The sequence below is a fragment of the Trachemys scripta genome, chromosome 8 (assembly GCF_013100865.1).
Source record: "Trachemys scripta elegans isolate TJP31775 chromosome 8, CAS_Tse_1.0, whole genome shotgun sequence".
Lineage (NCBI taxonomy): Eukaryota > Metazoa > Chordata > Testudines > Emydidae > Trachemys > Trachemys scripta.
In genome coordinates this window covers 64,545,934-64,572,678 of record NC_048305.1, presented here as the reverse complement: position 1 = coordinate 64,572,678, position 26,745 = coordinate 64,545,934, and the positions used below count along the sequence as shown (strand labels likewise).

Below are 26,745 nucleotides of genomic sequence, written 5' to 3'. Positions count from 1 at the left end.
TATGATTATATAAAGCAACAACTTTTGATCCGAATTCACTGTCACAAATCAGGAATAATTCCACTAAAGTCAGTGGAGTTACAACCAGTGTAAAACTAATGTAAGGAGATTCAGGCCCATGATGTTGACGTTCCCTCAGTTGCACAGTGGCATATTTCCACTGACTTCAGTGATGCTGCACTGATGGAACTTGGAGGGGAATATAGCCCTAACTGCGTAGGGCTGTGAGCCAAGTTTAGTGAACAGAAATATGTCCATTTTTAGGGCCTGATAATCTGATCTCTTTACACATATATTTGACATTTTTCATTGGCATTTTGTCCATTTCAACAGACAAAACTAGTCAGAGTTTAAATGTGCATTCCCGGCTTTTTCAGGATATGTCCTATTATATAGGGGGAGGGGAGAGAGAAAGAAATGTTTCCTATTCATGCTTCAGTTCAAATCTGTATTGGTGTTAGGGTTTGTGAGAGCTGTGGTGGTCGGATAAAGCAGATTACTAGGATATCTGTGGGCATTCTTTCCCAATCTAGGCAAATTTTGATCGCAATAACCCTTGGGATTACCAATAAGGGATTACTAATGGGAAACTTCACAAGAGCAGAATCTGCCCTTTACTTTACAATAAATACTAGAAAATCAGTTTATTTGAAATAGTTTGGGAATGGAAATATGGACACTAAGCACTGTGAATGATCACATTGCCTTATGACTGTGTACTCTAAATGCTAAGGCAATGGCGTGCCACTATGTCTCTTGGCATACCAACTCTTGTGCCTCATAAAATGGGAAAGTGAATAGAAACAGATTCCCCAGCATAATTTATGGCATCTAGGAAACATCAGTGTTTGTAATGTATGTATTTTCAAAATTTACTTCTGTTCTCAGAGAACCAACTAAGGTTTTTTGAATCAAAAACTTAAAACACTCTTGTGTGGACATTATTAAGCACTTGGCAATGACTAGGTGACTGGTGTGCTGTTACTCCTCTTTGTGACACTGATAATTGTCTTTCTCTTACCTTGTGCCCCCCACATTTGCTTATTGTACCTACCCATTGTGTCTCATCATAGACCTACATTGCAAGCTTTTGGGGGGCAGGATCTGAAATTATTATATGTGTATATGGCACCTATCACAGCTGGACCCCAGTTGCTAATTGGGGCATCTAGGTGTCCAACCCACACTTGCCCTGAAGGGGTTAATGGAGGCCAGATGAGCCTATTAACGTATTAGGCTGAAGGCTGAGTGGAAAGCCCTAATTAGGGGAAGTTCACCTGTTCAGGAACAGGCAGGGCTTCTATAAAGCCAGGGAGCTGACAGCAGGAAGGCAGCTGTGGGGAGGTAGTCTGTAGTCACTCCCTGGCAGAAGGGAGGTGTGTTTGGGGGCTATAGATACAAGTAGCTCACAGTTGTTCACTGGGAGGAGAGAATAGAGAGGCTGGCAAACCCCAAAGGGGGTGGGGGGAGGATAGCGCCAGAGTAAGAAGCAGCCCAGGGAGTAAGCAGCAAAGTTGGGGACTGAACAGACCTTGGCTGCAGGTTGTAGGATCCCTGGGCTGGAACCTGGAGTAGAGGACAGGCCAGGGTTCCCCTACCAGCCACTGGGGAAGTGGCACTGGTGGACAGTGAATTGGAAGACTGTGTGGGTCCCAGTGGGAGTGACAGAGACTTGAAGGACTATACCCCGGAAGATTGGAATGCTGAGTGACCCAGCCAAAGGGCCGAGTCACGAAGTAGATACTGCAGTTCCTGGAGGAAGAGAGAGTTCTGCAGACCAGAGAGAGAGATGGAATGATGGCGTGCAACCGCTAGGAGGGGCGTTGACCTTGCGAACTAATCCCCAGAGTGGCCAGAAGGAAGCGCCACCCTAGCGGTGAGTGGAGGCCCTCGTTACACACTTCAGTACTAATAATAAACAATAACAACAAACCAATTCAGTTCTATTGTCTGTGAGTTTAGGGGCATATTATTATGTCTGTCTACATAGAAGTTTGGATACTAATGCATGGAAACAAAGAGATAATTAAAGATACATAACATATCTGTCTCCCAGGTGTTTATGAACGTCCATTATGGCAACCCCCTGCCATTGCCACACAAAAGAGCACTGAGATCCAATGTTAAAGTCTGCTAAAGATGTAGATTGCCTTGATCTTAGCAAAAGGAAACAGTGCAATTACTTCCCATCAGTATGTTTATACTCCACTATAATCAGCTAAAATAGTTGATAAGATATCACCTATTTGAATTTTATCATCAAAGAGAATGTGTAATATGTTGATTTAGGTTATAAATATAACTATGTATTTTAAAATATAAATGTGTTTTAATACTCACTCTAACTGACCTTTTTTTCCTGGCTCAACAACAACCTTCATCATATGGATCTATTTGCAGGTTGCTCCATTTCCTCTATGCTAGAAACCTTTTGCTGACCAACTCTTCTGTTCCTAGGAGTCAGCTATTCTAATGGCTTCCATTGCACTTTGTGTACATTAATCCTGCTTCACAGCATCATGGGGGTATTTTGGGGGGAAAAAAGGATGCTTTTGGAAAATACCATAACAAAATCATAGCATGTTTTTTAAATTCCACTCGATTTCAAGAGAGGGGAAATAGAAAGTGATATCCAACACATTGGTTAATGTTCTTATGATAAGTAGTGGTCATTAATTTTCAAATGTACAAGCTTCTTGGAACTCTCATGCTCTTTATTAAGATACCAGTTGAAATGACTATCTTTCAAATACATTGCTGGTGTTAGGATGCTTAAGATAGCTTTTAAAGATGCTTCACTTTAAGAAAATGGAATAAAGCAGTGTGCAGGAGTCTGTCATCTGGCATGTCTTTCCGGAGGAGGGAGAACATTTTAAGATTAATCCTCTTATCTCCCTGCAGTGATGGAACAAAGTGGTCTATTTTATAAACATGCCAAGTAGATGCATTGATTAACTGAAGAGTAAAGCCCCTGCAGGCAATATCATTGGAATCCTCACTCGATTGCTTTCAAAATGGGAGGGTAATTTAAAAAAAGAGGCCCAAGATTAAATGGATCTTAATTTGTGATCAGGGACAGGTGACGGCTTAAACTTGAATTTTACTATCCCATTATTCCATTCATAATACTTCTAATAGCAGTAATCAAGATTCTATTATTTATTATTATTATCATCATTATTAACAAACAAAATTCATCTGGGCCGTATGAGAATTGGAATGCTTGATTTAATTGAAAAGTTCATGAAAATCAACATTATCTGAAGTTGTTTCAGTTCCCCAAAGGTCATAGGAATGATAGAAATGTACCTACATTCAAATCCTTGGCGTACCAGCTGGCACTGTGCTTCATGAGGACAAGGGCTGAGTTCACACCACTTAACTTCCTCGCAGGCTTTCCCTGCTGTGTTTGGGGGGCATGTGCAAGTGAAGTCGTCCCAGATAGAATAGCAAATGCCACCATTGTGGCAAGGGTTGGACTAAATGGAAAGAGTAGAGACAATCAAAGTGTTAGTAAGTGGCAGTGGATTCACACACAAGGGAAGGCAGGATTGCTTGGCAGAGAACAGAATTGTGTTTACTTTGGATTGAAAGCTATAAAACCTTACAGGTTCCATGCATGGATAGCAAGTTTGGTAAATGGTTATCCTTACCTCACCTTTCAGAACCCTCATATATTTTGCTGCTGATGCCCACAATTTTCAGCACTATTCAGCAAAATCTGCTCTTACCAGCATGTTTATATGTTTAATTAAGATGTCATTACTGTCACATATTGCATGGGAACATTAATGGGTGAAAAGAGGAGTCCTGGCTCTAAACATGGAAACATGCTTTAAGAAAAGGCATCCTTACCTTGCAAAGATTGTCACCAATACAACCCTGGGTCACGCTGATCAGTGTTCGGTTGATGACAGAATACAGTGATGTAGTAGTGGGGAAGAATTCCAGTTGTTGGTTATTCAGTCTTAAATCTTGGATACAGCCTTTAAAATACCCACCATTTATATCAGTTTCTTGTTTGTCTGGGAGTCCTCCAATATAGAGAATATCCCTACTTTGGACTGTTAGTATTGGGGTAGAAATGTAGCCTAGCTGTTGAGATGACTGGAACAATTCAGCCTTATTTGGCTCTATTTTTAATGATATTAAGTAAAAATTTCCATCACTCACAGTCCATGCGCTGAACAATTTGGTGGAATTTGAGGCTAACATGACAAGTTTCCCATCTTCCAACCAGATCCTTATATACAGAGATGTACTGTTCCTCACAGCTAGTAACAAGCCAGAAGACTTCCGTGTTCGGACAAACATTGATATAGTCATGTTTTCGTTCTGACTACCATCAACAGAAAAAGCAGCATACCCCGAGGAGTCCTCACGTCCAAATCGGCCTGGCATGTACTCTTGAAATGGGGGGGGGAAAGAGAAAATAAAATAGTTTAAGACTAATTGACTAATGGAGGCAGCACAATGGTCAAACATCTACCACTGATAAAAAGAGACACCTGCAAGTGTTTAAGGACAAAATAAGGATTTGATTCTGGTCTGAGTGGCTTCAATGGCAAAATTCTCATTGGCTTCAATGGGGGCAGGGTTAGGCTTTATTTTGGTGCTGTAGGGTATATTATTACACCACATTTTTTTCCTTTTGCAGCCTCTGTACATCTTGTGAGGATGTGTATCCAAATGGTTTCTCAGGGAAGACTGCAGCACAGTTATTTGTATTGGTCATGAGAAGGGTGTATTTTGAGCCCAACCTGGCTGTTACCATCCCCTAAAGTCCCAGGGTACAATCCTGGCCCCATTGAAGTTAATGGAAGTTTTGCGATTGACTTCAGCGGGGGTAGGACTTCACCCAAAGACAATATGCACTACTGCTGGCATAGGGAAGTGTAACTTACACCTTCCCATTCCAAGTGGACCCCTATGTACCATTAGGGATTTATCCTCAGAGGACAGGAAGTGTTTCCCCTACATATACTCTCTAAACATTCCCATCAAAGAACATGGACAATGTTAAATCAGGATTTGGTCTCCAAACAAAGAGGCTGATAAGAGCATATGCTGATTTAGCACATGCTCTTATTTTCTATTCAGTTTCTACACATCACCATCCACTCTGGAGCTGTGATAGCCCTCTATTCCCTTGGCAGATTACACCTATGCTGATCTGCATCAGCCTAGATCCATCAGTAAATCTGGCTCCCAAACTGTCATTTCTACATATGATCAGTCTCTGCCAACACATGACACTGCTGTGCCACCAGGGTAGGCAAAGGATCTAGAATTCAAGACACGTTTTTAAAATTTTGTTTTTATCAGTTAAGATGATTAAACCAGAACTCCTCTCTCTCTCTCTGTCTGTCTCTATTTTCCATAATGAAGCAAAGATTTTTAATTACAAACCGAAACTGTCTCCCAAACCATTGTAATGAAAACTACTTATTCTGATGCATCAGCTTTTTGAACCAGTATTTCTACTCGTATTACATTTTAAGTTTCAAAATCTTGTTCTCCATATTATAGGCTTTCTGCCTAAACACTTTCAAGAGCTGCTTTTTTTTAGTATGTCAAATGCATAAAAAGTGTCAACGTGGTTTAAACAAAGAAATCACTCCTGTAACTAAACAGTCAGAGTCCTCTTTTGTGCAGTAAAACTCCTGGACTGGGACCTCATATGTCAAGTTTCTGCCTGCAGCACTACTTTTTTTTATGACTTGGTTATAAAACCCATGAAAATAGGGGATTGATTGTGGAAACCCTAACAGTCCTTTAACAACCATGGTGTTAGTATGTGCCACAGTAATATTATTTAGTAAGGGGAATAAATCCCTGACTTGTTCCTGAATAGACAATTTCATAAATAACTACGTATGAAATATTTTAATTTTATGAAAGAGATTATCTACGTTTCTTTCTTTATCTGCTTGTTAAAACCATGACATGTAGAAATAAATCTTCCCTTTTGCTGGAATGGGTGTTTTGAGGCATGAGAGCTTTGTAGAATGCACCCTCTCTAGAAGGCAGTCCTTGAGAACTAAGCATTTTTCATGTGAAAAAAGCGAGCATTTCTAATGGAGTTAGGAGCTGGAGTACAGGAGCCTTGCAACATTAGAAGAAAGGGTGAGTCTTAGAAAAAGGTAATATTGTACTTGAAATTTTCTATTACTTTGCCACAAAAAAAAATTAATATTGAATCTGATCTTGGGTTTGATGGGACAGTTAGCATCACCTTGGTCAATATTAACTTCTTGTGTCACTACATCTGGATGCTGATCAAAATAAGTCAACATCTGTTTGTTATTTTGTATATGTAGTGAAAATATTGCCTCATGTCAATTAAATCCTTGGCAGCAACTTTTCTTCAAAAGGACACCAACATTTCTTATGTTATCCCTAGCCACAAGTCCCCTCCTCCCCACTGCCATAGTGTTTTAAGTACTGCATATATCTAAAATCCATGTATCAAAGTGGCATGGTGGTATGATTTGCAAGGAATATTGCGGTCAGCAGAAAAAAATACCAAATACTTTTTAATCATTCTCAACAGTTCTAATGCAAGAATAAGCCTCTCTTGGCCCTGAATGGTTTTCATTTCACTTCATATAAAGAGGCAAACATATTTACCAGATGTTGTCCTATACTCCAAAGTTGCTTTTCAAACCTTTGGATAAATTACAGCTGGAGTTCAAAGCAGTCTGTTAGAATTACCTCTCAGGCTTTATCATTTTACATTTAAAAAAAAAAGGTACTGATAACTATTAAATATATCATTTCATATGCTGTAATATTTAAACATTTTGAAAGGGATTTCAAGATGCAGCTTTCTGGTTAAATACATCCAATAACCCCATGGGACCAGATCCTCAGCTGGGATAAATCTGTGTAGCTTCATTGCTTTCAATGAAGCTATGACAACTTGCACCAGCGGAGGATCTGGCCCTTTGAATCTAGCCAGGGCACTGCTGATGCTCTTCATTTTTCCAGACTGCCTGGTTTAAAATAAACTGTCTTTTCTTCATCCTCAAATTAACATGTGTTAGTAGAAAGTTAGTGATTTGTAACTGGGGGTGGGGGGCATTTGTGTGTGAATAGAGGGCCAAATCCCGCACACCTTCCTCAGGCAAAACTCCCAGTCTGAGCTCAATAGGCTTTTGCTGAGAAAGGAGGGGAGGGTCCAGTTCAAAGTGTTCCTGAAAGGTGCTATATTTATAACCCTGCAGAATGATGCACTCCGTTTATCCACATAGCAGGTAGAGCATAGCAGACAGCGATGCAGGGACTTCATATCGTCCTTCCAGTTTGCCTCAGCTCATACTTGATGGAACACATGGAGTAGAGTTACCAACTTTGATTGGATGCATTCCTGGAGATTTCATCACATGACATAATCTTTAATTAAAGATTAATCTTTAATTCCTGGAGACTCCAGGACAATCCTGGAGGCCTGGCAACCCTAACGTGACCTAAAGTGAGGATAATTCAATTTCCAGGCCCATTCAGGTTTTGGCCTCTCTGCTGACTCTGCCCCTAAGGATGCCAGTTAAATGTTTTTTGAGACATGGGCACATGTCCAGTGGGAAATTGACTCATTTCATGCAGGCAACCAGGCAGCTCTCAGATGGTAACAGCTATTGGTAACTGTTACCCGGGGCTGGCCTTCAACCAGCTAACCAAAGATCCGATTGCCAATCCTCAAGCGTCCATTCTCCCTAGGCTGGTTGGCAAAATGATGCTACTGACTGTCAGGCTTAATCTGCTGGTGAAAGCTCAGATATGATTTTTTTTTTAAATATCTAATTTTTTCATCTGTTCAATGTTTTGTTCATTCTTCATTTACCCTCAAAAACATGAGCACTGCTTTACATACAGATATTGAGACTGGGGGTAAAGCACCTAAGTTAGTTTTAAAAATAGAACTTAAGTTCCTAAGGCTATGTCTATATTTCAAGCTAGTGGTGTCATTTCCCCTGTCGTGGATGTACTCACAGGAGCTGTCATCAAGCTAGCCAGCCCAGTTTCAGGGAGGTTTGTAGTCAGCCTGGCTCAGCTGTGCCTCCACTGTTGATACCAGGGTTACCGTGACTACCCTGCTATTTATATTCACTCTAGCTGGATGAGAGCTAGTGCAAGTATGTGTACATGAGTAGGGGAATCACACCCCTAGTTTATAGTTTCAGAGTAGCAGCCGTGTTAGTCTGTATCCGCAAAAAGAAGAACAGGAGTACTTGTGGCACTTTAGAGACTAACAAATTTATTAGAGCATAATTTATTATAAATTTATTAGATGCATCCGAAGAAGTGGGCTGTAGTCCATGAAAGCTTATGCTCTAATAAATTTGTTAGTCTCTAAGGTGCCACAAGTACTCCTGTTCTTCTAGTTTATAGTGTAGACATAGCCTTTAGGTCACTGGGTGCTAAACCTACAGCAAACCAGAGTTTCCCAAAGTTTAATGGCATATTAAAAGTAAAAAAAATAAAAATAAAAAAAAAAAAAAAATGAAGAATTGGATGAGCAGAACCCATCAATTTACCTTCACTTTTCTGCCTGATTGAAATTTAGGCTTCCTATAGCGAGAACTAGAAAATAATGAACAAGTGCTACTACTAATCTCTTGTGTTTTCTCATCAATTGACAGTAAGCAGCGGAGGTCTTAAGGGTCATAGTGTTTCATCACTGCTATAAACAGATTTGTTATTTGTGATTATGCTTTGAGCTGGCGTTTAATACACTAATGCCAAAAGCATTATCTTACCTGTTGAACAGTTTGGCCCTGTGTAAGGCCTGTAGCAGTCACATTGATAACTCAACCACAAGTTGATGCAGCGTCCCCTATTTTTACAAGGGTGGTTTTCACACCTGTCCTGTTTCGTACAGCCTGATTTGACATTTAAAGATGTTTCACTTGATATGTTCTCAGGGGTAATAATGTTCAAGTCTATTTCAATGTCCTGAAGACAGCCGACAAATGAAGGTGCAGAATGCATATTATAGATGTTAGGTGGAGAGTCACTGCTCATGTTTCCCACTGGTAAACCACCCAAAAATGTGCTCTGAAATGCAAGCATCAGTTGATCACTATCTATTGCAGCAGTAGATTTATTGACACATGATTCTATACAAGAGCTGTCAAGTAAATTAAGGGTAACAGCTCTTGCTAAGGTTACCTCCACGGAATGCCATTCTCCATCACTGACATTATGTGAAATATGCAAAAGAACCTGTGGCTGGTTATTGACTTGCATGAATAAGTGTAAGTAGCCATTCAGTAACTCCAACTTGACAAATGTATCTTTCTCCCCTCGGTGAAATATAAAAGCTGTAGGTTGCACAGTCTGAAACCTCAGGTTTATGTTACAGAAAGATCCCTTTACAGAGGTCATGTCACTGTTCACCCAAAGGAAACCATTTCCCTTAAAAGAAAAGGTGGTTATTGTTTCACAGTGTGTTCCAGTATACCCAGGTGGGCAGATGCAGCTGGATCCATGGTGGCCATTTTTTAAATGAGGGATACATAAACCACTGTTTTGGCATTGATGGTCATTGCAGCCAAGGAGGACCTCCGTACAGTTCCTGCCACCATAAGAAATCCCCTCCTTCTCTCCAGATGGGCAATGACACGTGTAATTTCCAGGAAAATTCTCACAGGTGCCACCGTTTTGGCAAGGGTTCATGTAACATTCATTGATGTCTTCTTCACAGTGAATACCTAAACAAAAGAAGAAGAAAAAAGAAGATGATTTGATTGGATAAGTGCAGGCCAGTTTTTCTCAAACTGTTTTAGATATTTAATAAAATGAACTCTAATTACAGGGGGGATCTGTTTATCAAGGGATGGTTGGTCCCCAGAGATTGACAGCAATTAGAATAGATGCTGTTATTATTTTGTATTGCAGTAGTGCATAGTGGTGCCAATCAGGGTCAAGGCCTTGTGCTAAGCTCTGTACATATACTCTAGTGGTAAATAATTGATGAAGAAAAGAGCAAGCTACAAATTTGTCTTGAATGGCAGTGTAATGAAATCAAGATGAAGACGTGATCAAACAAATTGCTTTCCATGGCAGAGTGGGTGTGAAAGTGGCAATTCTTTTGGAAAAATACTTTTTTTTTTTAAATCCCATGTTGAAAGCCAAGAACTGTTCGTTAATATGTATGAATAATAAAATAATACATAGATCAGAGACTGCAGGTTCTTCTTTCTCATTTACATTCATTCAGTTAAGGGGAAGAATGGTCCAGTGGTTAGAGCGCTACCCTGGGCTGTGGGAAACCTGGTTTAAGTCCAGCTCTTCAATAAACATCCTGTGTGACCCCGGGCAAGCCGCTCAGTCTCTCTGTGTCTCAGTTCCTTATCTGTAAGGTACGGAATGGTAGCACTGCCCAGCCTCACAGGAGTGTTGAGTGTATAAATACATTAACGATTGTGAAGTGCTGAGATACTACAGTGATGGGAACCATATACGTACCTTAAATAGAAAAAAAGTTTTCCCATAATCATGTCCCCATTCCTCCCTTTATAGATTCAGCTTTCTCCAGGGTGACCAGTTAGTCTTGCAAACAGATGGCTCTTTGAACATACATACATATTTGAAGTTCTGATATTCAATGCACACTTCACCATGTTTCGGGAGCGACTTTTCTCTTCCTTCAACAGATTCATTCTGATGCTAGTAACACATATCTCACAGAGATCTGAAACTTAATAAATGGGGCCTAGATCCCGCAGTTTCCCTTCTGATACAGAGCAGCCAGGAACCACACCATTCAAGAGTGACCAGTACATATTCAATGGAGAGGGGAAATCCATTTAGGCCTGCATATTTAATGGAGAAGGGAAATCCATAGAGGTCTGCAGAAGATCCCAGTGGGATTTTTGGTTGAAAACTCACATGGGTTTTAACACAGAGATTCCATTTCCCTCCCCAGTTTTTATTCCAGAGAAGGAAAGGAAATGTCTTGAGCTCTTTGGTTGAAATATAATTACAAAGCTTGATCATTATGAAGTAATTAACCAAAATAATGTTTGAACCCAAGTATCTCCCACTGAAATTAAATTGGCTTAGATGGGTTGGTTGGCTCTCCAGAAACTGTGTAAGAATTCTGTAGTGTAGTTAACAGCATATAAGAAGACACTATTCCCTTCATCGAGGATAACTTGTTATCATATATTGTACCTGTCTTTGCATGCAAACCTATAAAGAGATTGACCTACTACTGCAAAACACACATGTCCTTCAAGCGAAATTATAGGAACGAGTTAAACTATTTTGATTAGCTTGGAATAGCAGCCATACTAATTCAGTGTCTGTCCACTTTACTCAATCATTGTCATAACTAGCTCCCTGTCTTAGCAATGACCCTTGTCATTTATCATTCTCAAATTATGGTGTGAAGTTTCCAGATGAAAGTTCAGATCATCAAATGTAGCCAATACTATCTCTTATGTTTTGGCAATGGGCTATTACTGCTGTAGTCTCTCTGTTTCCCAGCTACCTTATATATATTCCATCATGAGATGTCTATTTGTACATTAATGTGTAGTGACACCTGACAGAAATATGAATAATTGGGACTGACTTTCTTAAAGTCAAGTTCACTTTCTAAACCTTCATTGACTGGGGGCCAGAACAATATCTGCCTCACCCAGTTTACAGTAATCTATATGCTGTAGTCTTGTCCTGATTTTTGCTATACTAGAAGTCATTTGAATATATGAAAAGTGAAGTTCCACTGAGCTGTTATGCTTCAGCCGATGTTTTAATACATCATCTTCCTGATGTCGCCTACTTTTTCTGCCTTTAACATAGAGAATCAAGTGTCCACAAGTATGTACAACTCAATCGTGCACTGCTGTTGTAGTCATTTGGGTGTCACTGGGTTTTTGTGTCAGGGCTAAAAATGTGTGCAATATTGAAGCAGTAGGATCAGCTGGGTGTTTAAGTATGCCAAGAGCTGTATACCCTCAGCGTCGTCAGAATTCATTTAGCAATGTATGGATCAGAGCTTCATACTACACCTTTCATAGAGTGAATTGGCAAGTGGATGGCACAACATATGGTCTGTCTAGGTACTTATGTATTCCCATTTCACCTATCTGAGCCCTGCATATATATCATTGAGCCTATCCTCCCAGTTTATCCTTCCTGCCGTTCATAAAGATATCACAAAAAAGGGCTGATTCTCCACTTTTTTTTGTAAATCATGTACATTTCCACTTTGTAAATTAAGTAGAACATTTACTAATGGTGAAGTATGACAAAGAACAAAACCACACCACAGTGTTCCTTTGTCTACAGAAAGTAAACCCTGGAATGTAAGGTTTCAGAGTAGCAGCCGTGTTAGTCTGTATCCGCAAAAAGAAGAACAGGAGTACTTGTGGCACCTTAGAAACTAACACATTTATTAGAGCATAAGCTTTCGTGGACTACAGCCCACTTCTTTGGATGCATATAGAATGGAACATATATTGAGGAGATATATATGCACTGTTTATGCTCTCTGTATGTGTGTATATATATCTCCTCAATATATGTTCCATTCTATATGCATCCGAAGAAGTGGGCTGTAGTCCACGAAAGCTTATGCTCTAATAAATTTGTTAGTCTCTAAGGTGCCACAAGTACTCCTGTTCTTCTTTTTCCTGGAATGTCAAGAACCTGCATGTTAGGATCAATTTTAGGAAACACTATTTCATAAGAATTTCAATGTCTGAATGTGAATCTCTGCTGTTTAAGCAGTATTAAATGAGATTTCAAAAATAACAAACTGTATCTATTCTAGTTTGTATTAAGATCAACACAAAACATACACGCAAGCCCCACTGAAAAGCCAAAGATTAAATCCCTGTTTAGTTCTCAAGAATAATTAAACCTCCTTACAAGCACTGTCTGATATTGCTTGTTATTTGCCAATTGGCTGTGCAAACAAGGACCACTGCCACTCAGGATAAAAGGATTAGTCAATATTTATAGAACTGCCTATGTGGTTCACCAATTTCAGTTTGGTGTATAAGTTGTCATGTAAAAAATAGTTTGCATAGGGGTAGGCCATGAGACAGACCAAAAATTAGCGGCAGGAGAGGGTAAGAAGGAATAGTAATTGTCACTTCAGTGCTAATTGTTTTGGTAGTTATAAGCATCTGCTCAGCTAAATACATTGTACATTCTTTTGAAAGTAAAATTATCCAGCCTTCTTTTGTACACAATTTATTTCATAATACAATTTGAAATCAGGAATACTTTAAAAATGTTTCTCTTCGTATACCATGTTAATTTTTCCCCATCTGAGATGATGCATTTTATTTTAAAAATTGGATGAAATGTGTCCATTTGATCTTGTACTTGAAAAAACAGATAATTTCTTTGCATTTTTAATGTGCTATTAAGATATTACAACTGTTTACTCACCAAATTTTTCAAATCTTAAATTAAGCTGTTTCAAAATTAGTAGCAAATTGCCACAGAAATTGAATGACAAAAGCAATTATTCAAATTTAATTCTGCTAAGTGTCCATTAATTTTTCACTCCATTAAATAATTAAAATTAAAGCTACTACCTGAATTAAACATTTGTTTGCGTCTTTGTTTAGAAATCTGTTTACCATCCTCTCCCATCTCAATTTCTTAATGCATTCTAAATATTATGCAAGTAGCAAGTTGGTATTCAGGCCAGAAACTGTATGTTCAGTACAGTCGAACTGCCAGAAAATACTGAGAGGTCTGAGCCAAGACACAGTTTAGCAACAACAACAACAACAACAAAAAAGCCCAATTACCTGTAAATACTGTCATTATAACAGCGTAAGCCTGCATCCTAGTTACAACCATTTTTTTCCGCAGTAAAATGGATCTTACAATATTTATGTGGTCCATGAAATAATTTTCTGTAAATTTTGAAACAATTCTAGAAACGAGGGCTTCTTTTCCAGGATTAGCTTGTTCCACATATGTACTATGTTTGCTGAGGTAGCCTGACGGTGTATTTTCCCCAAGCCAGATCAGTAGGGCTTAACTTAAGACTCATTATGCTGCTTACGCAGTAGGCATGTATACTTGGACTCTTTCTCAAGCTATAACTTACAACGCCCCATCCAAATGTGCACTGCATGCTCCTTGAGGGTGAGGGTACCTTTAAAAGGCAGTCATAGTTCTACAGAAGTCCTGCCACTTGAGACTGTCAGGGGTATGGTAAATCAGAACATTCCTTGAGTGCCTGGGACATGCATCCCTCCCCGTCTAGTGACACACAGACTGGCTTTGAGTGCCCCCGCCCAACATCAGGGGTCGTCAGAGCCTTGTGTCTCGGGAATATGTCTTTTATGGTCTCAAAGACTCCCATAAACAGGAAACTCAGTTGCTCTACCTTGACAGATTGAAGGGCTGAGTTGACCCTGCCAGCATTTGAATCCAGAGTGCCATGGGACCTGGAAGTTTGCAACCTGATGTTTAGATAACTAAGGCATCCCCTCCAGCTGGAAAAGTTTTATATATATATATATATAGTGTGATCATGCATATAATAAATGCATATGCTTTTGAACACTGTAATTCAGACTCTTTCAAAGGTAACTCAGGAAACCTTATACAAAGTTATGGAAACATTGGTGTTATGACTAAAAATGATCAGCATTTATCTGGTGCTCATGCTGTGGTATCTGTGTACTTTACAAGGCTTAAAGTGCATTTCTCTACTGAAAAGTCACTCTGGTACAATGGCACCTGGGAGTTTGTTACTGTCACTGGATTATTTCTTTAACAAATGGGCTCAGTGTACAAGTAAAGAGTTTCACACTTTGAGAACCTCAGGATCTCAGCTAGAGAGATCAAAACACCTGTTCCCTGGCTGCTTGCAAGGGGAGTCAAATAAAGTCAACCATTCAACTAAAATCAGCATTGAAACTTTTCTGAAGGCCTGAGCAGCTGCTTTTAGCGTTGGTCAGATTTCTGCTTGCTCCACCTATGGAGGAAGCTCTGCCATTCATACCCAGAAAATTCAAGTTTATCAACTACACATTTCTAAACCATGTGAGGGTACAGCACTGCTACAAGGAGATGGGCCTGAAAGAAAACTACAGATCTGGATTCTGGTTTGCAGCTTGAAGCTAACACTATCAGGAACCAAATCTGAGCTCTCTGCAATTTGGGCAGGCTCAGATGTGGGGTTCAAACTCTGGGGGTTCAGAGCCTTACAAAGAGTTCAGATATGGCGTTTTGGTTTGGGTTCATCTCTCTCATAAAGCTGAATAATTCCCAGTCTCTAAAGTGTAAATGAAGCTAACTCTAATGCAAATAAGAGTAAACCTTGCAGCAACTTAAATGATAATGTGCCCTTTAAAAATATGTATTCTGGGGGGTGGACAGGGAAGAATCTGTAATTATCCTTTCCCCGCCCATCTTAACAGTTGTATTGGAACAGTCTGTTAGAAAAGCTCCTTCACTCTCTGCAGCATCTTCTGTTCAAGAGGCTCATTAATCCTGAGGCCAGCTGAATGATCTCGCTGGGTATATATTCTTCAATGCTCCAAATCTTATTGAATAATCATGAAAATTCAAATTTTGCCACATCTGTGCTGATAATTGCAGAGATAATTACTTTTTGCTGGAAGGAGGAAATGCACCTTTATGAGTGAGAGACTGCAAGGAAGCGAAATCGCCCATCCTCAAATAATGATAATTAAATCTCCTGATTCAGGGTGTAAATCAGTTGCCACAGGGGTCAGGAGGGAAATGTTACTGCTATGAACACTACAGAGCTGGTGAGGTGAATTAAAGGATTTTTTTTCTCTTCTGAAATGTAAAAAAACTACTTCTGCTGGATACTGGTCTTAATCCAACCAGCAATCAGATTTGCCCTTGCAAATCTTGTATTGCTGTTTTAGCAGGAAAAAGTTATATAGTACAAAAGACAAAAGACAGGACAGGGCTGATGCACATGGAAAGTTGAAACCCTGATTAAAACTGCATTACAATAAGCATTTGCTGACACTGAGATAATGTACACATGATAACTTTCACATAGAACACAAATTTTGTAAAGTCCTAGTAACTTGTTAGTTATTGCTTTATTGCCTACAAATTCATTATTCGGCTATTTTTCCTCTTTCCAGTTGAAATGTCCATTTTAACCTAATACAATTTTGGGAAAAACATAAAATGGAAACAGAGCTGAATGACTTGGCTTACTCATTAAATATGCCACTCTTGCTGAGGGAATATGGAATTCATAATGTGCTACGTTTGGTATAATATGCTGTAACTCAACCTTTTTAAATTGCACTGGGCTGAAACTTCATAGACTAGTTTGAACTTTTCAGCCTTCATGGATTTTTTTTTTAAGCAGGGGAAAAAAGGCCTTAATCTCTTACATCATTAAAGCTTTTTGAGTGCAACAGCATTTGGACATTTTTTTCCATTTGTTAGATGTTTGGTAACACCTTAAATAATTTTCATTTGAAAACAAAAATACCTGCTGTAGGTGATTGTGTAGTGAGGACTGGTCTGTTTATTTTATTTTACAAATATTGGAAACAGCCAACCTATTTAACAACCAGCATCAGCTTCTAAGTCGTTTCAGCTGGGCTTTTTTCATGAGATTGCTTTGCTAAGCATCAGTATATCTTCCTCAATATTCTATGTAGAGCATGGTCAGAGGTTAGCAACTCTTGGGCATGAGAATAGCATGAAGCCTTCTCATAGAAGAACAGCATGGCATAGCTGCCGCTTGCCCCTAGGCCTACACTCTGGATTCACTTGGCCTCTGGCGTACACATTGGCAACTACTGAGCAGACAGTTCAGGGGCCTTTCTGTCTCCCCTCTCCTTGATCCCAAGGTGGATATGAGCCAAAAAGGACCAACTGGGAGAAGGAGGGCGGCAATAATAGTGGGGACATAAGTGGAGGGGTAAAATACTAGTATCAGGATCCCCAACTCTTCAGTTAGCTGCATCAGGCTCCCACATGACAAACCCCCAGCCCTGGTGCAATGAAGAACAATCATTCTTGGGTTTCCCCTGGACTGGTGTGTCCTTATGCCACTCTCCCTCCCACCCCCCCCACCGTGTGGGTCAGTGTCTATATGCCACAGTCCGCCCTGAAAGGAGCAGTTGAGAAAGCAGTTTGAGGTTCTGCACATGGTGTAGAATGGACTGTAGGAAGAAGTGAGGTCTGGAGCCAGCTTAAGTCTGAAGTGAAATTCAAAGAATATGGGAATCCAGAGTAGAACTTTAAAAGGAACATAGTCAGAGTGAGGGCACAGGGCAGATAAAAGGGGGGAATGAGCTATGAGAAAGCCGGGGAGGAGGAAGAGGAAGTGCAGTAATCAAGACAGAAAACAGAATAATTTTAGTGGTGACAGAGATACAGCAGGTAAGATTTTGGAGATGAAGTTGTGGCAAAAAAGAGTGGGATTTGGAGATGACCTTAGTGTAAAGGGAGAATCCATTTTGAAGCACTTGGAGGACAGGAAGGTGATCAAGAACAGTCAACATGGATTCACCAAGGGCAAGTCATGTCTGATGAACCTGATTGCCTTCTATGATGAGATAACTGACTCTCTGGATATGGGGAAAGCAGTGGACATGATATAGCTTGACTTCAGCAAAGATTTTGATACAGTCTCCCACAGTATTCTTGCCAGCAAGTTAAAAAAGTATGGATTGGATGAATGGCCTGTAAGGTGGATAGAAAGCTGGCTAGATCGTTGGGTTCAACAGGTAGTGATCAATGGCATGATGTCTAGTTGGAAGCCAGTATCAAGTAGAGTGCCTCAGGGATCGGTTCTAGGGCCAATTTTGTTCAACGTCTTCATTAATGATCTGGAGGATGGGATGGATTGCACCCTCAGAAAGTTTGTGGATGACACTAAGCTGTGGGGAGAGGTAGATACACTGGAGGGTAGGGATAGGGTCTAGAGTAACCTAGACAAATTGGAGGATTGGGCCAAAAGAAATCAGATCAGGTTCGACAAGGGCTGAGTCCTGCCCTTAGGACAGAAGAATCCCATGCACTGCTACAGGCTGGGGACCGACGGCTAAGCAGCAGTTCTGCAGAAAAGAACCTGGGGATTACAGTGCATGAGAAGCTGGACATGCGTCAACTGTGTGCCTTTGTTGCCAAGAAGGCTAACGGTATATTGGGCTGCATTAGTAAAAGCATTGCCAGCACATTGAGGGAAGTGATTACTCCCCTCTATTCGGCACTGGTGACATCACATCTGGAGTATTGTGTCCAGTTTTGGGCCCCCCCACTACAGAAAGGATGTGGACAAATTGGAGAGAGTCCAGTAGAGGGCAACACAAATGATTAGGGGGCTGGGGCACATGACTTATGAGGAGAGGCTGAGGGAACTGGGGTTATTTAGTCTGCAGAAGAAAAGAGTTTGGGGGGATTTGATAGCAGCCTTCAACTACCTGAAGGGGAGGTTCCAAAGAGGATGGAGCTAGGCTGTTCTCAGTGGTTGCAGATGACAGAACAAGGAGCAATGGTCTCAAGTTGCAGTGGGGGAGGTCTAGGTTGGATATTAGGAAAAACTATTTCACTAGGAGGGTGGTGAAGCACTGGAATGGGTTACTTGGGGAGGTAGTGGAATCTCCATCCTTAGAGGTTTTTAAGGCCCGGCTTGACAAAGCCCTGGCTGGGATGATTTAGTTGGGGTTGGTCCTGCTTTGAGCAGTGGGTTGAACTAGATGACCTCCTGAGATCTCTTCCAACCCTAATCTTCTATGAATCAATGAGAAGGAGATGAAGGCATCAAAGATGACACCAAAAATACTGGTCTGGGTGATGGGGAGGATAGCATCAATGGTTGAAGATAAAAAGAAGTAGAGAAAGTTTGGGAGGCAGAATAGTGATTTTGTCTCAGCAATGGTGAGCTCATATTATATATACACATGAATATGAAGGGAGGGAGGAAGGGGCTAAAAACAGATCGAAGGTGGATTCAGGGAGGAGAAAATCAGCAAAGTCAAAGGCAGAATATATAGAAGAGTTAGGAAAAACAAGAGCCATTGGATTGTGTAATGGAGAAAAGGCAGTCATATGAGAGGAAGCAGACTGTCTACTTACAAAAGGTGGAGGAAAATAGGGATCAAAATAGAACAGAAATAAGTGGGACAGGGGCGTCAAAAGGACTGGAGACAGGGTTACAATTGATTGGAAGGAGCTGTGGACTAGACATGTGAAAGCCAAAGAAAGATGTTTTATTTTCTACTTGCAGTATGCTGTAATTGCAAGTGCCATGGCAGAATGTCAGAGAGAGATTTGTTAACAATTCACCCCATTTTTCATTTTTCACTTTGCTGGGTACCCCAACCAGACTGTTAAATTCAAAACATCAATGATCTGTTTTGCATTTTGTGTAGATTACACACTTGTACCAACATATACTGTGTATGTTTGAACTGCCAAGTATCCTTAGGGACCTTAAAACAAACAATCCCTTTGAGCTCTTTAATAGGTTCATACAACATCACATGTCATTGACTTAAAATCTGTTTTGAGCATTTGATTAAAGAAAACCTCACTCTGGAATTTAAAAAAAAAAATTCACTCCTAAAACTTCTGTAGGGTTTTTAAGAATGTTTGCTGTTTGATTAATACAGCTATTGAGAGGCTTGGCTGCATCCAGTCTCTTGTAAAGGAATTTTGTATCTTGTCTCTTGTTGGCTGTTTCCTCTTTGTTCTAATTGAGATAGGCATGTACAGCCATTGTGCTGTCTAGTGTGAAACTGCTCCTGCCCCTAACTCTTGCCCAGGGAGATAGTAGCTTGGGAAAATATTTCAGTGATTTGCAAGAAATTTTGTTTTGCTAAAACCAATGTGCATCTCTACAATCTATAAAAGTGACTGCGTTTGCATAACCTCATTGTCAGTCCATATTACAATAAATTCAAAAAGCCAGTAGGCTAGAAAATGATAGTTTTAATAGGGCATACCCAGCTAAAAGGAGAACAGAGCCCTAAAAATAGATGTGTATATACTGTATGTATATATTATGCTAGATATAAAGTAGAAAAGTGAGTCTCTACTCCTCCTTGAAACATACTTTCAATAACCGTTATCCTCACCATTGTATTTAACTATGGTTTGCTATGGACTGGATACAGCAGTTTGTAAGGGCATGGATTTTACTATATATGGGTGTTGCTGTACACAAAGCAGGGTAGATCAAAAAGCACACTAGGGAGCTTTTACTGTGCATCAGCAGTGTCCACATGGACACTTAGTGCATGGCACGCAGGCCCGGGGTAAATTCACAGCCTTGCTTGCTGTGAACTAAGTATTCATGGAGACAAGCCCTAAGGCTTAACCTCAAAAACAGCCCCTCTCCATATGCACACAACCTAATAATAAATAAGAATAAATCCTTTTGGTAGAAAAAAAATCAGTGCCGACATTACAGTGTATTATCCATAATACTATTGAACTTTGACTATCTAATACTGTCTTCTTGTTAAAATAGCTAGAATCTCAGAGTTTACACCAGAGTGAGATCAATCTGAATCAGGCCCAATAAATCTATTTCTAGCAACTAATTATCAGCACAAATTAGCCACATATGTTGCATTTTTCCTTTTCCTTAATCCATTCCCTCCTAAACAAACAGCAATGTCCCTATTTTCAAGGTAATTAAAATATTTTCTTATTTAAAAAGATGATCAGCATCCTTAAGGGAAGTAAAAGGTTAGTTTAACTTCTTTTAACTTCTCCTTGCACCTGGAAGAGTCACTAAGCATATCTAAACAAAAACAGGTCATACCTCATTATAATCACTTCAGTGTTGATTTCAAGCAGTGCAAATGAGCCGATATAAATATGCAAAGTACTATCATTCATGTTCTTACTCTCTGCAAACACTAAAACAATTAAGAGTGAGATGCTACAGGGAACAATTTAGGTAAAAGAGCTTTTATGTGACACACCACATAAAATACAAAATTTTTGGAACTCGTTTCCCCAGATTATTTTACTGCTTGGTATTGTGACGTACTTTCTTATGTACTTGAGAAGACCTTAGTCATAGGACTCATCAGTGATAATTAACTGTCAGCAAAATGTAAATCTACTGGGTTCAGTCAAGAAGCATAAAAACACACACAGGGTTTTTTTTTGGGGGGGGGGGGGGGCGGGCAGCGGGTTGTTTGGTTTTTGTCCTTGGTGGGTTACAATGGGAATCTGGTGTATGTAGTTTTATACAAAAAAAGAACATTTGGATAGTTGAAACACTAGTCAATTTTTTGAGGAAAGGAACCATCTTTACAAGGCATAAAATAGTAGAATTTCTGTTAAAAAATAATAAAACCAAGCAATGAGGGCTTGATCTTGCAAACATGACTAGGCTTCATTCTTACCTACTATGTTTAAAGCTTCCTCACAGAAGCATGAGGTCCAGCTGTAGTGGTTTATAGGATCAGGGAACCTGACATAATGCTTTTCAATTTCAAATGCTGTGCATTATTAACTAAATCTTACAGCACTTCTGTAAGGCAGGTGTGACAGTCTGTACCCTTATGCTCATCCTTTTTACAAGACTATGATAAATTTTGTACAAAGTATGCCTTGTGAGGTATCATTTTTAAATCTCATAATCTGCTGAACATTATTGTCCCAGTAAAATATGAGTGGCAACACTCTATGTAAAGTTATAAAATTCTATTGTATAAGACACGTTCCAAGTCTAGGAAAACAGCTTCAAAATAGTGCCCCAGAAACAAAAGGCTACCCAGCACCTCAGCCAGGTGTTAGCGTAATCAAATGGACTATAACCTAATTAAGTGGCTATTCTTTGGCAGGAAAAAGGATGTGAGTGAGAAATTTACATGTTGGCAAAGAAACAGCTGGATGTTCCCATCCCACAGACTTGTCATGTGAACCCCAGCTGAGATGATTCTCGGAGAAGAGAAATGCTGTGAGAAAGGGGAACAAACTCCTTAGATTACCTCTCTCCTCCCTTCTCTCTGCCCACGACATCCACAACACCTGAAGGACAAGAAAAGGAGCATTGGACTGGGGGGTGGGTCCTGACTGAAAGGCATCCTGCCAGTAAGACCGCAAAATCATGTGGTAAGAGATTCATTTAGCTTGTTAAGTTAGTTCTTAGTTGCATTCTACCTTTTATTTTCTTGTAACCAAATTCTGACTTTTATGCCTCATTACTTGTAATCACTTAAAAGCAATCTTTCTGTAGTTAATAAACTTATTTTACTGTTTTATCTATGCCAGTGTGTTTGGATTGAAGTGTTTGGGGAACTCCATTTGAGATAAGGTTTGTGCATATAATTTTCTATTAATGAAATAATGGACTTTATATGAGCTTGAATTGTCCAAGAGGATAATGGGCAGTACAAGACACATTTCTGGGGGAAAGTCTGGGACTGGGAATTTGCTGGTGTCACTCTGCAGTCTAATTCAAGGATGGCAGGCTGGCTGGCTGAAGCCCTTTTGCACTATAGCTGAGGGTAATTTACGTGTTGGAGGCTATGTGTGAGAAACCAGGAGTGATTGCTTTCAAAGCAAAGCAGTGTAAAAGGCACCCCAGACTGGAGAACTGAGTGGACACAGCTGTCCAACAGTCCCAATTGTATTCTGGGTAATGTTTCAGCAGGTAAGTATTACCCTCATTTACAGATGGGAAATTGGAGGCAGATTGGCCCTGCTGTTAAAATTGAGGATCTTTGGGTTTTTCTGTTATACCTGCACCAATTCAGAGGTTCTTGGCTTAGCAGCTTTTGTCCAAGAAGGTTTAGAGGATTATCTGTGCATGACAGTCTTGAGCATTTCCAACACCCCCATGATTTCCCTTGCCTTTACTACTCACTGGTTGAAGACCCATGATGACCTATAAAAACTAGGTTGTATTCCCTGTGGAGCCTGACATTGCATCTCTTTAACCGTTTTGGTGAATCATCCGTGCAAGACATTCCCTTCCCCCAAGGATAAGTGTGGTGTCTCTGCAGTGTTTCCTACCCATTTTGGCCTCTGAAGTAAGAGGTTACATCCTGGACTGAAACTCACATCTCTTGCATGGCAGCACTGAATTCTACCACCAACCAGCCTGTTAGCTCAGCCCATTTAATTTAGTTCAGGCTGGATCTTGGCACACAATTTCTCAGTCCAGATGCAATTATTTTTTAAAGGAAAATGCCTACAATTTTGCTTAGCCTGGAAATCTGAAAGTTCAAAAGGGTAAAAAGCATTTCACACCATAAATAAACTATTAAATGTATTTGAAAACAAAGTTTGTAATTACCCTTGAGATTTCTGAGCCTAGATGGAGGTGCCCATTATGCTTAAAAGGTGACATCATTTATGTCACTGGTATTATGGGAACCTTATGTAAGGGACGGCATACTTGTTTCTAACCTACTTTACTGCTGTTTTAGCAATCTGGAGGACACATGAATGTGTGTGTGTGTGTATATATATATAGATAGATAGATAGATATAAAAATAAAATACTTAATCAAAATATTTATTTTGTTGAGACTGCGGTGTGTGTTGTGAGAGCTCGGGATCCGGCACTCTAACACTTCCTTCCACACTGTCCATCTTAAATATGAAGTCATTTCATCAATAAGACACCCTGCCCCATCAACAGGACACAGCACATGGGAATGGAAGTACCATGTTATTTTCCTGTGTGAAAGCATCAGAGGTCTATTCACCTTTCAGCGGATGTTAGCCTCGGTTCAACTATCAAGTTACTTCTTCATGTTTGCACAAAGCTGCAACTCCTATTTTTCATAGCATGTCCAGGTCTGTGTGAATCGACATGACACCAAAGCCCAACTTCTGTAATCCCCTGAATCTATGCAAGCCTAAGAAAATGCTGACACGAAGGACCTGAGTTCACCCAAAAGTCCTTTGACTGTAAAGGACTCTGACTGTAAAGAGTGAGTACAATCTGCAGGATTAGGCTCTAATCGCTCCTTTGGGACATAAAGAGCTAAATCTAAAATCAAACAATTGCCAATGTTTATAAGGTCCTACACATCTATAAAACACTATGCTCCCTCTGCTGGCTCAGTAGATGCAGGAAGTACAGGACATTTTCCTATTGTGTGGTGATGCTGGTTCATAAGCAAAGGATAATGCATCATGTAAATTTCAAGCTAGAATTTAATACTGAAAAATCCAAAATAACATTTGCCAGAGTAAGGGGGCAAACCAAGTAGCAGCATAAAGTCTTCTCAAGCCTACAGAGGATACTGTAGAGTAAAAGAAATATATTAACTAAATGCAATTTGTGACCCTTAAAGGTTCTAAGCACCACACGGTGAATTAAGGAGAGAATTACAACATTTAATGTTATTGCAACAGCAAAATACTGGCTGGGCTGTATTCTTGTACATTTAAGAATCAAGATTAATACAGAATTGACATTTGAATAGTGGCCAATATTATTGGCATAGCAAATATATAAATACTCCATATACACGACGTGGTTACTGTTATCTGAAACCTCAATATTATATTAATTCATTTGTAAAGAAGAGCAAAATAAATTCTGGCTCACACACACACACACACGCTGTAGATAATGAGAAACGAAATGATGACAAATGTTTTTCTCTTACCACAAAATACAATCCATCCAGCCAAGAAAGATTGTGCAGTTTAATATAGATAATATAGAACAGTTGGAACACTTCAATTAACAATCATAGCTATTCAAGAAAAACTTTCTATAAAGAAAGCAATAATGTAACTCCAGGAACAACTGTCTTGTCCATATATAGCCCAGCACTGTATAGCCATTTGTTTAATTTCTACCCAGATTTACAATTATGTTAACTTCTTGATTTACACAGGTATGATGGAGATCAGAATCAAGCCTTCTGCCTTTAAAAGTGTTTATCGAAATAAAGACAGGTTTCAGAGTAGCAGCCATGTTAGTCTGTATCCGCAAAAAGAACAGGAGTACTTGTGGCACCTTAGAGACTAACAAATTTATTAGAGCATAAGCTTTCGTGGGCTACAGCCCACTTCTTCGGATGCATATGCTCACAAAAGCTTATGCTCTAATAAATTTGTTAGTCTCTAAGGTGCCACAAGTACTCCTGTTCCTTTTATCGAAATAAAGTTAATTTCCTGAATTCCAAGTACACTGTATCTTAATAGGGTTTATAACGGTGAGTTTATAGGACTGTTTTCAAAATTCAAAACAGCAAAATATGCATGTTAAGAAATTTTTTTGTTAAAAATCAAATACTTGGCCAAATTTAATGCTGAGGTAAGTTGGTGCAGCACTCAGTGAAGTCAGTAGGGCTGTATAGGATGTGATTTGATCCCTTTACATTCATTTTTGAACCATTAAATTGGGTAATTTTGTTTACCACTTAAAGTCTGATCTTAAATATCCCAGTCATATTCTAGAATATACGGGGCATGTAAAATGTATGAGTCCTACACATCCAACATATTCCGCTTTTTTTCTTCTCTGTATATGTCAGACTCTTTCAGATCTTCCTAGGGATCTGTGAGACTATATAATGCTCAAGTTCATTATCTCATTGCAAGTTTTATTATCCAATGCATAGCATATGACAGGTTGTGCATCTGTCTTGATTTGGCAACCTGACTGTAAATTTGACCAGTACAATGTGGCCTTGTACAACATTATGCTGAAAAGCATCAGCTCTTCAAACTAGTTTTCCTTGAGCTGGAGAAGCAGATTATTACGTAACAGAGGCTGAGTGACCTTCTGTTGTCAATTACGCATGTGCAGCATCATTGATTTCACAGGGGGTATTGCCTGCTTATAACACAGCACAATTTTACCCTCCATGGCCAGTGATAGAATTGTCTTTGTCTTCAGTCTGCGGTGCACAATCAAACTTGTTCTTTACACAAAGAACTCAGTCGGACATATGAGGAAAGGGAATACATATTTTCCTAACTAGATATCATTAGCTGAAATAGGATGCCATGAGTTTCAAGAGTCACCAAGATCAGCACCCACATTGTTCAAGGTAAGAGATCTTACCAGTCTCTGGCTGTATTAGGGAGTTGATAATCACTCTCTATTCAGTCATAGGAAGGTCACAGTTTGATTTTTGTGTTCAGTTCTGAGTTGCACAATACAGAATGGACCCTGTTAAACTGGACAAAATGTAAAGGCCATACAAGCATGAAAGGGTTAGAGAGCATATTCTATACGGGGGAGACTGAAGTAACTGGATTCATACAGTTTAGTTGAGAGGTGACAAAACTGGGACATAACACACTATAAATATCTAATATACTAGAAAAAAAGCTGTGGAAGAATTATTCCTAGTAGTTAGAGAAAGCAAGGTAAATAGTAATGGCCTCTAAAAGCCTCAAAAGGAAAAATTCTTGATATTTGGAATATTTTATAACAAGGTATCCATCAGATAATGGAATAGTCCACCAGCAGTGAGTGCAAGGAGAGAAGGGGGGAGATGTCCTTGGAAAATGCATATGCATAGACACTTGAGAAACACTCTCCTGCTGCCAATAATACACAATTCTCTTTCTATAGGAACTTGCTCAGCCCGAGTACAGGGCATTGGGATTCCTACAGTTCTAAGTATGCTATCTGTACCAGGGTCTGGGTGCTCATGGCTGAGAAGACACTTATCTTTTTCTCTCCCGCCTCCCTCCTTTAAGGGAACAAGTTTTACATGCTAAAAAGTGTTTATGAACAGCAATGTTTTACGCAGAGAGATGTGCCAGCTTCAAAATATCCACTGCTTGCAGGCGCTGTCAGTCATGTCGGGCTACATT

The 26,745-nt window shown here is 39.7% G+C and overlaps 1 protein-coding gene across 1 annotated transcript in view; it reads right to left on the bottom strand.

Moving 5' to 3' along the window:
- Window positions 1-26,745, bottom strand: part of CRB1 (crumbs cell polarity complex component 1) — a 151,611-nt gene that overhangs the window by 87,130 nt on the left and 37,736 nt on the right. Inside the window, exons 5-7 of the mRNA XM_034778351.1 lie at window positions 8,760-9,713; window positions 3,856-4,406; window positions 3,314-3,479 (exon numbers count right to left, since the gene is read on the bottom strand). Of these exons, the coding sequence (XP_034634242.1) occupies window positions 3,314-3,479; window positions 3,856-4,406; window positions 8,760-9,713 (1,671 nt within the window). The remainder of the gene's footprint in view (window positions 1-3,313; window positions 3,480-3,855; window positions 4,407-8,759; window positions 9,714-26,745) is intronic.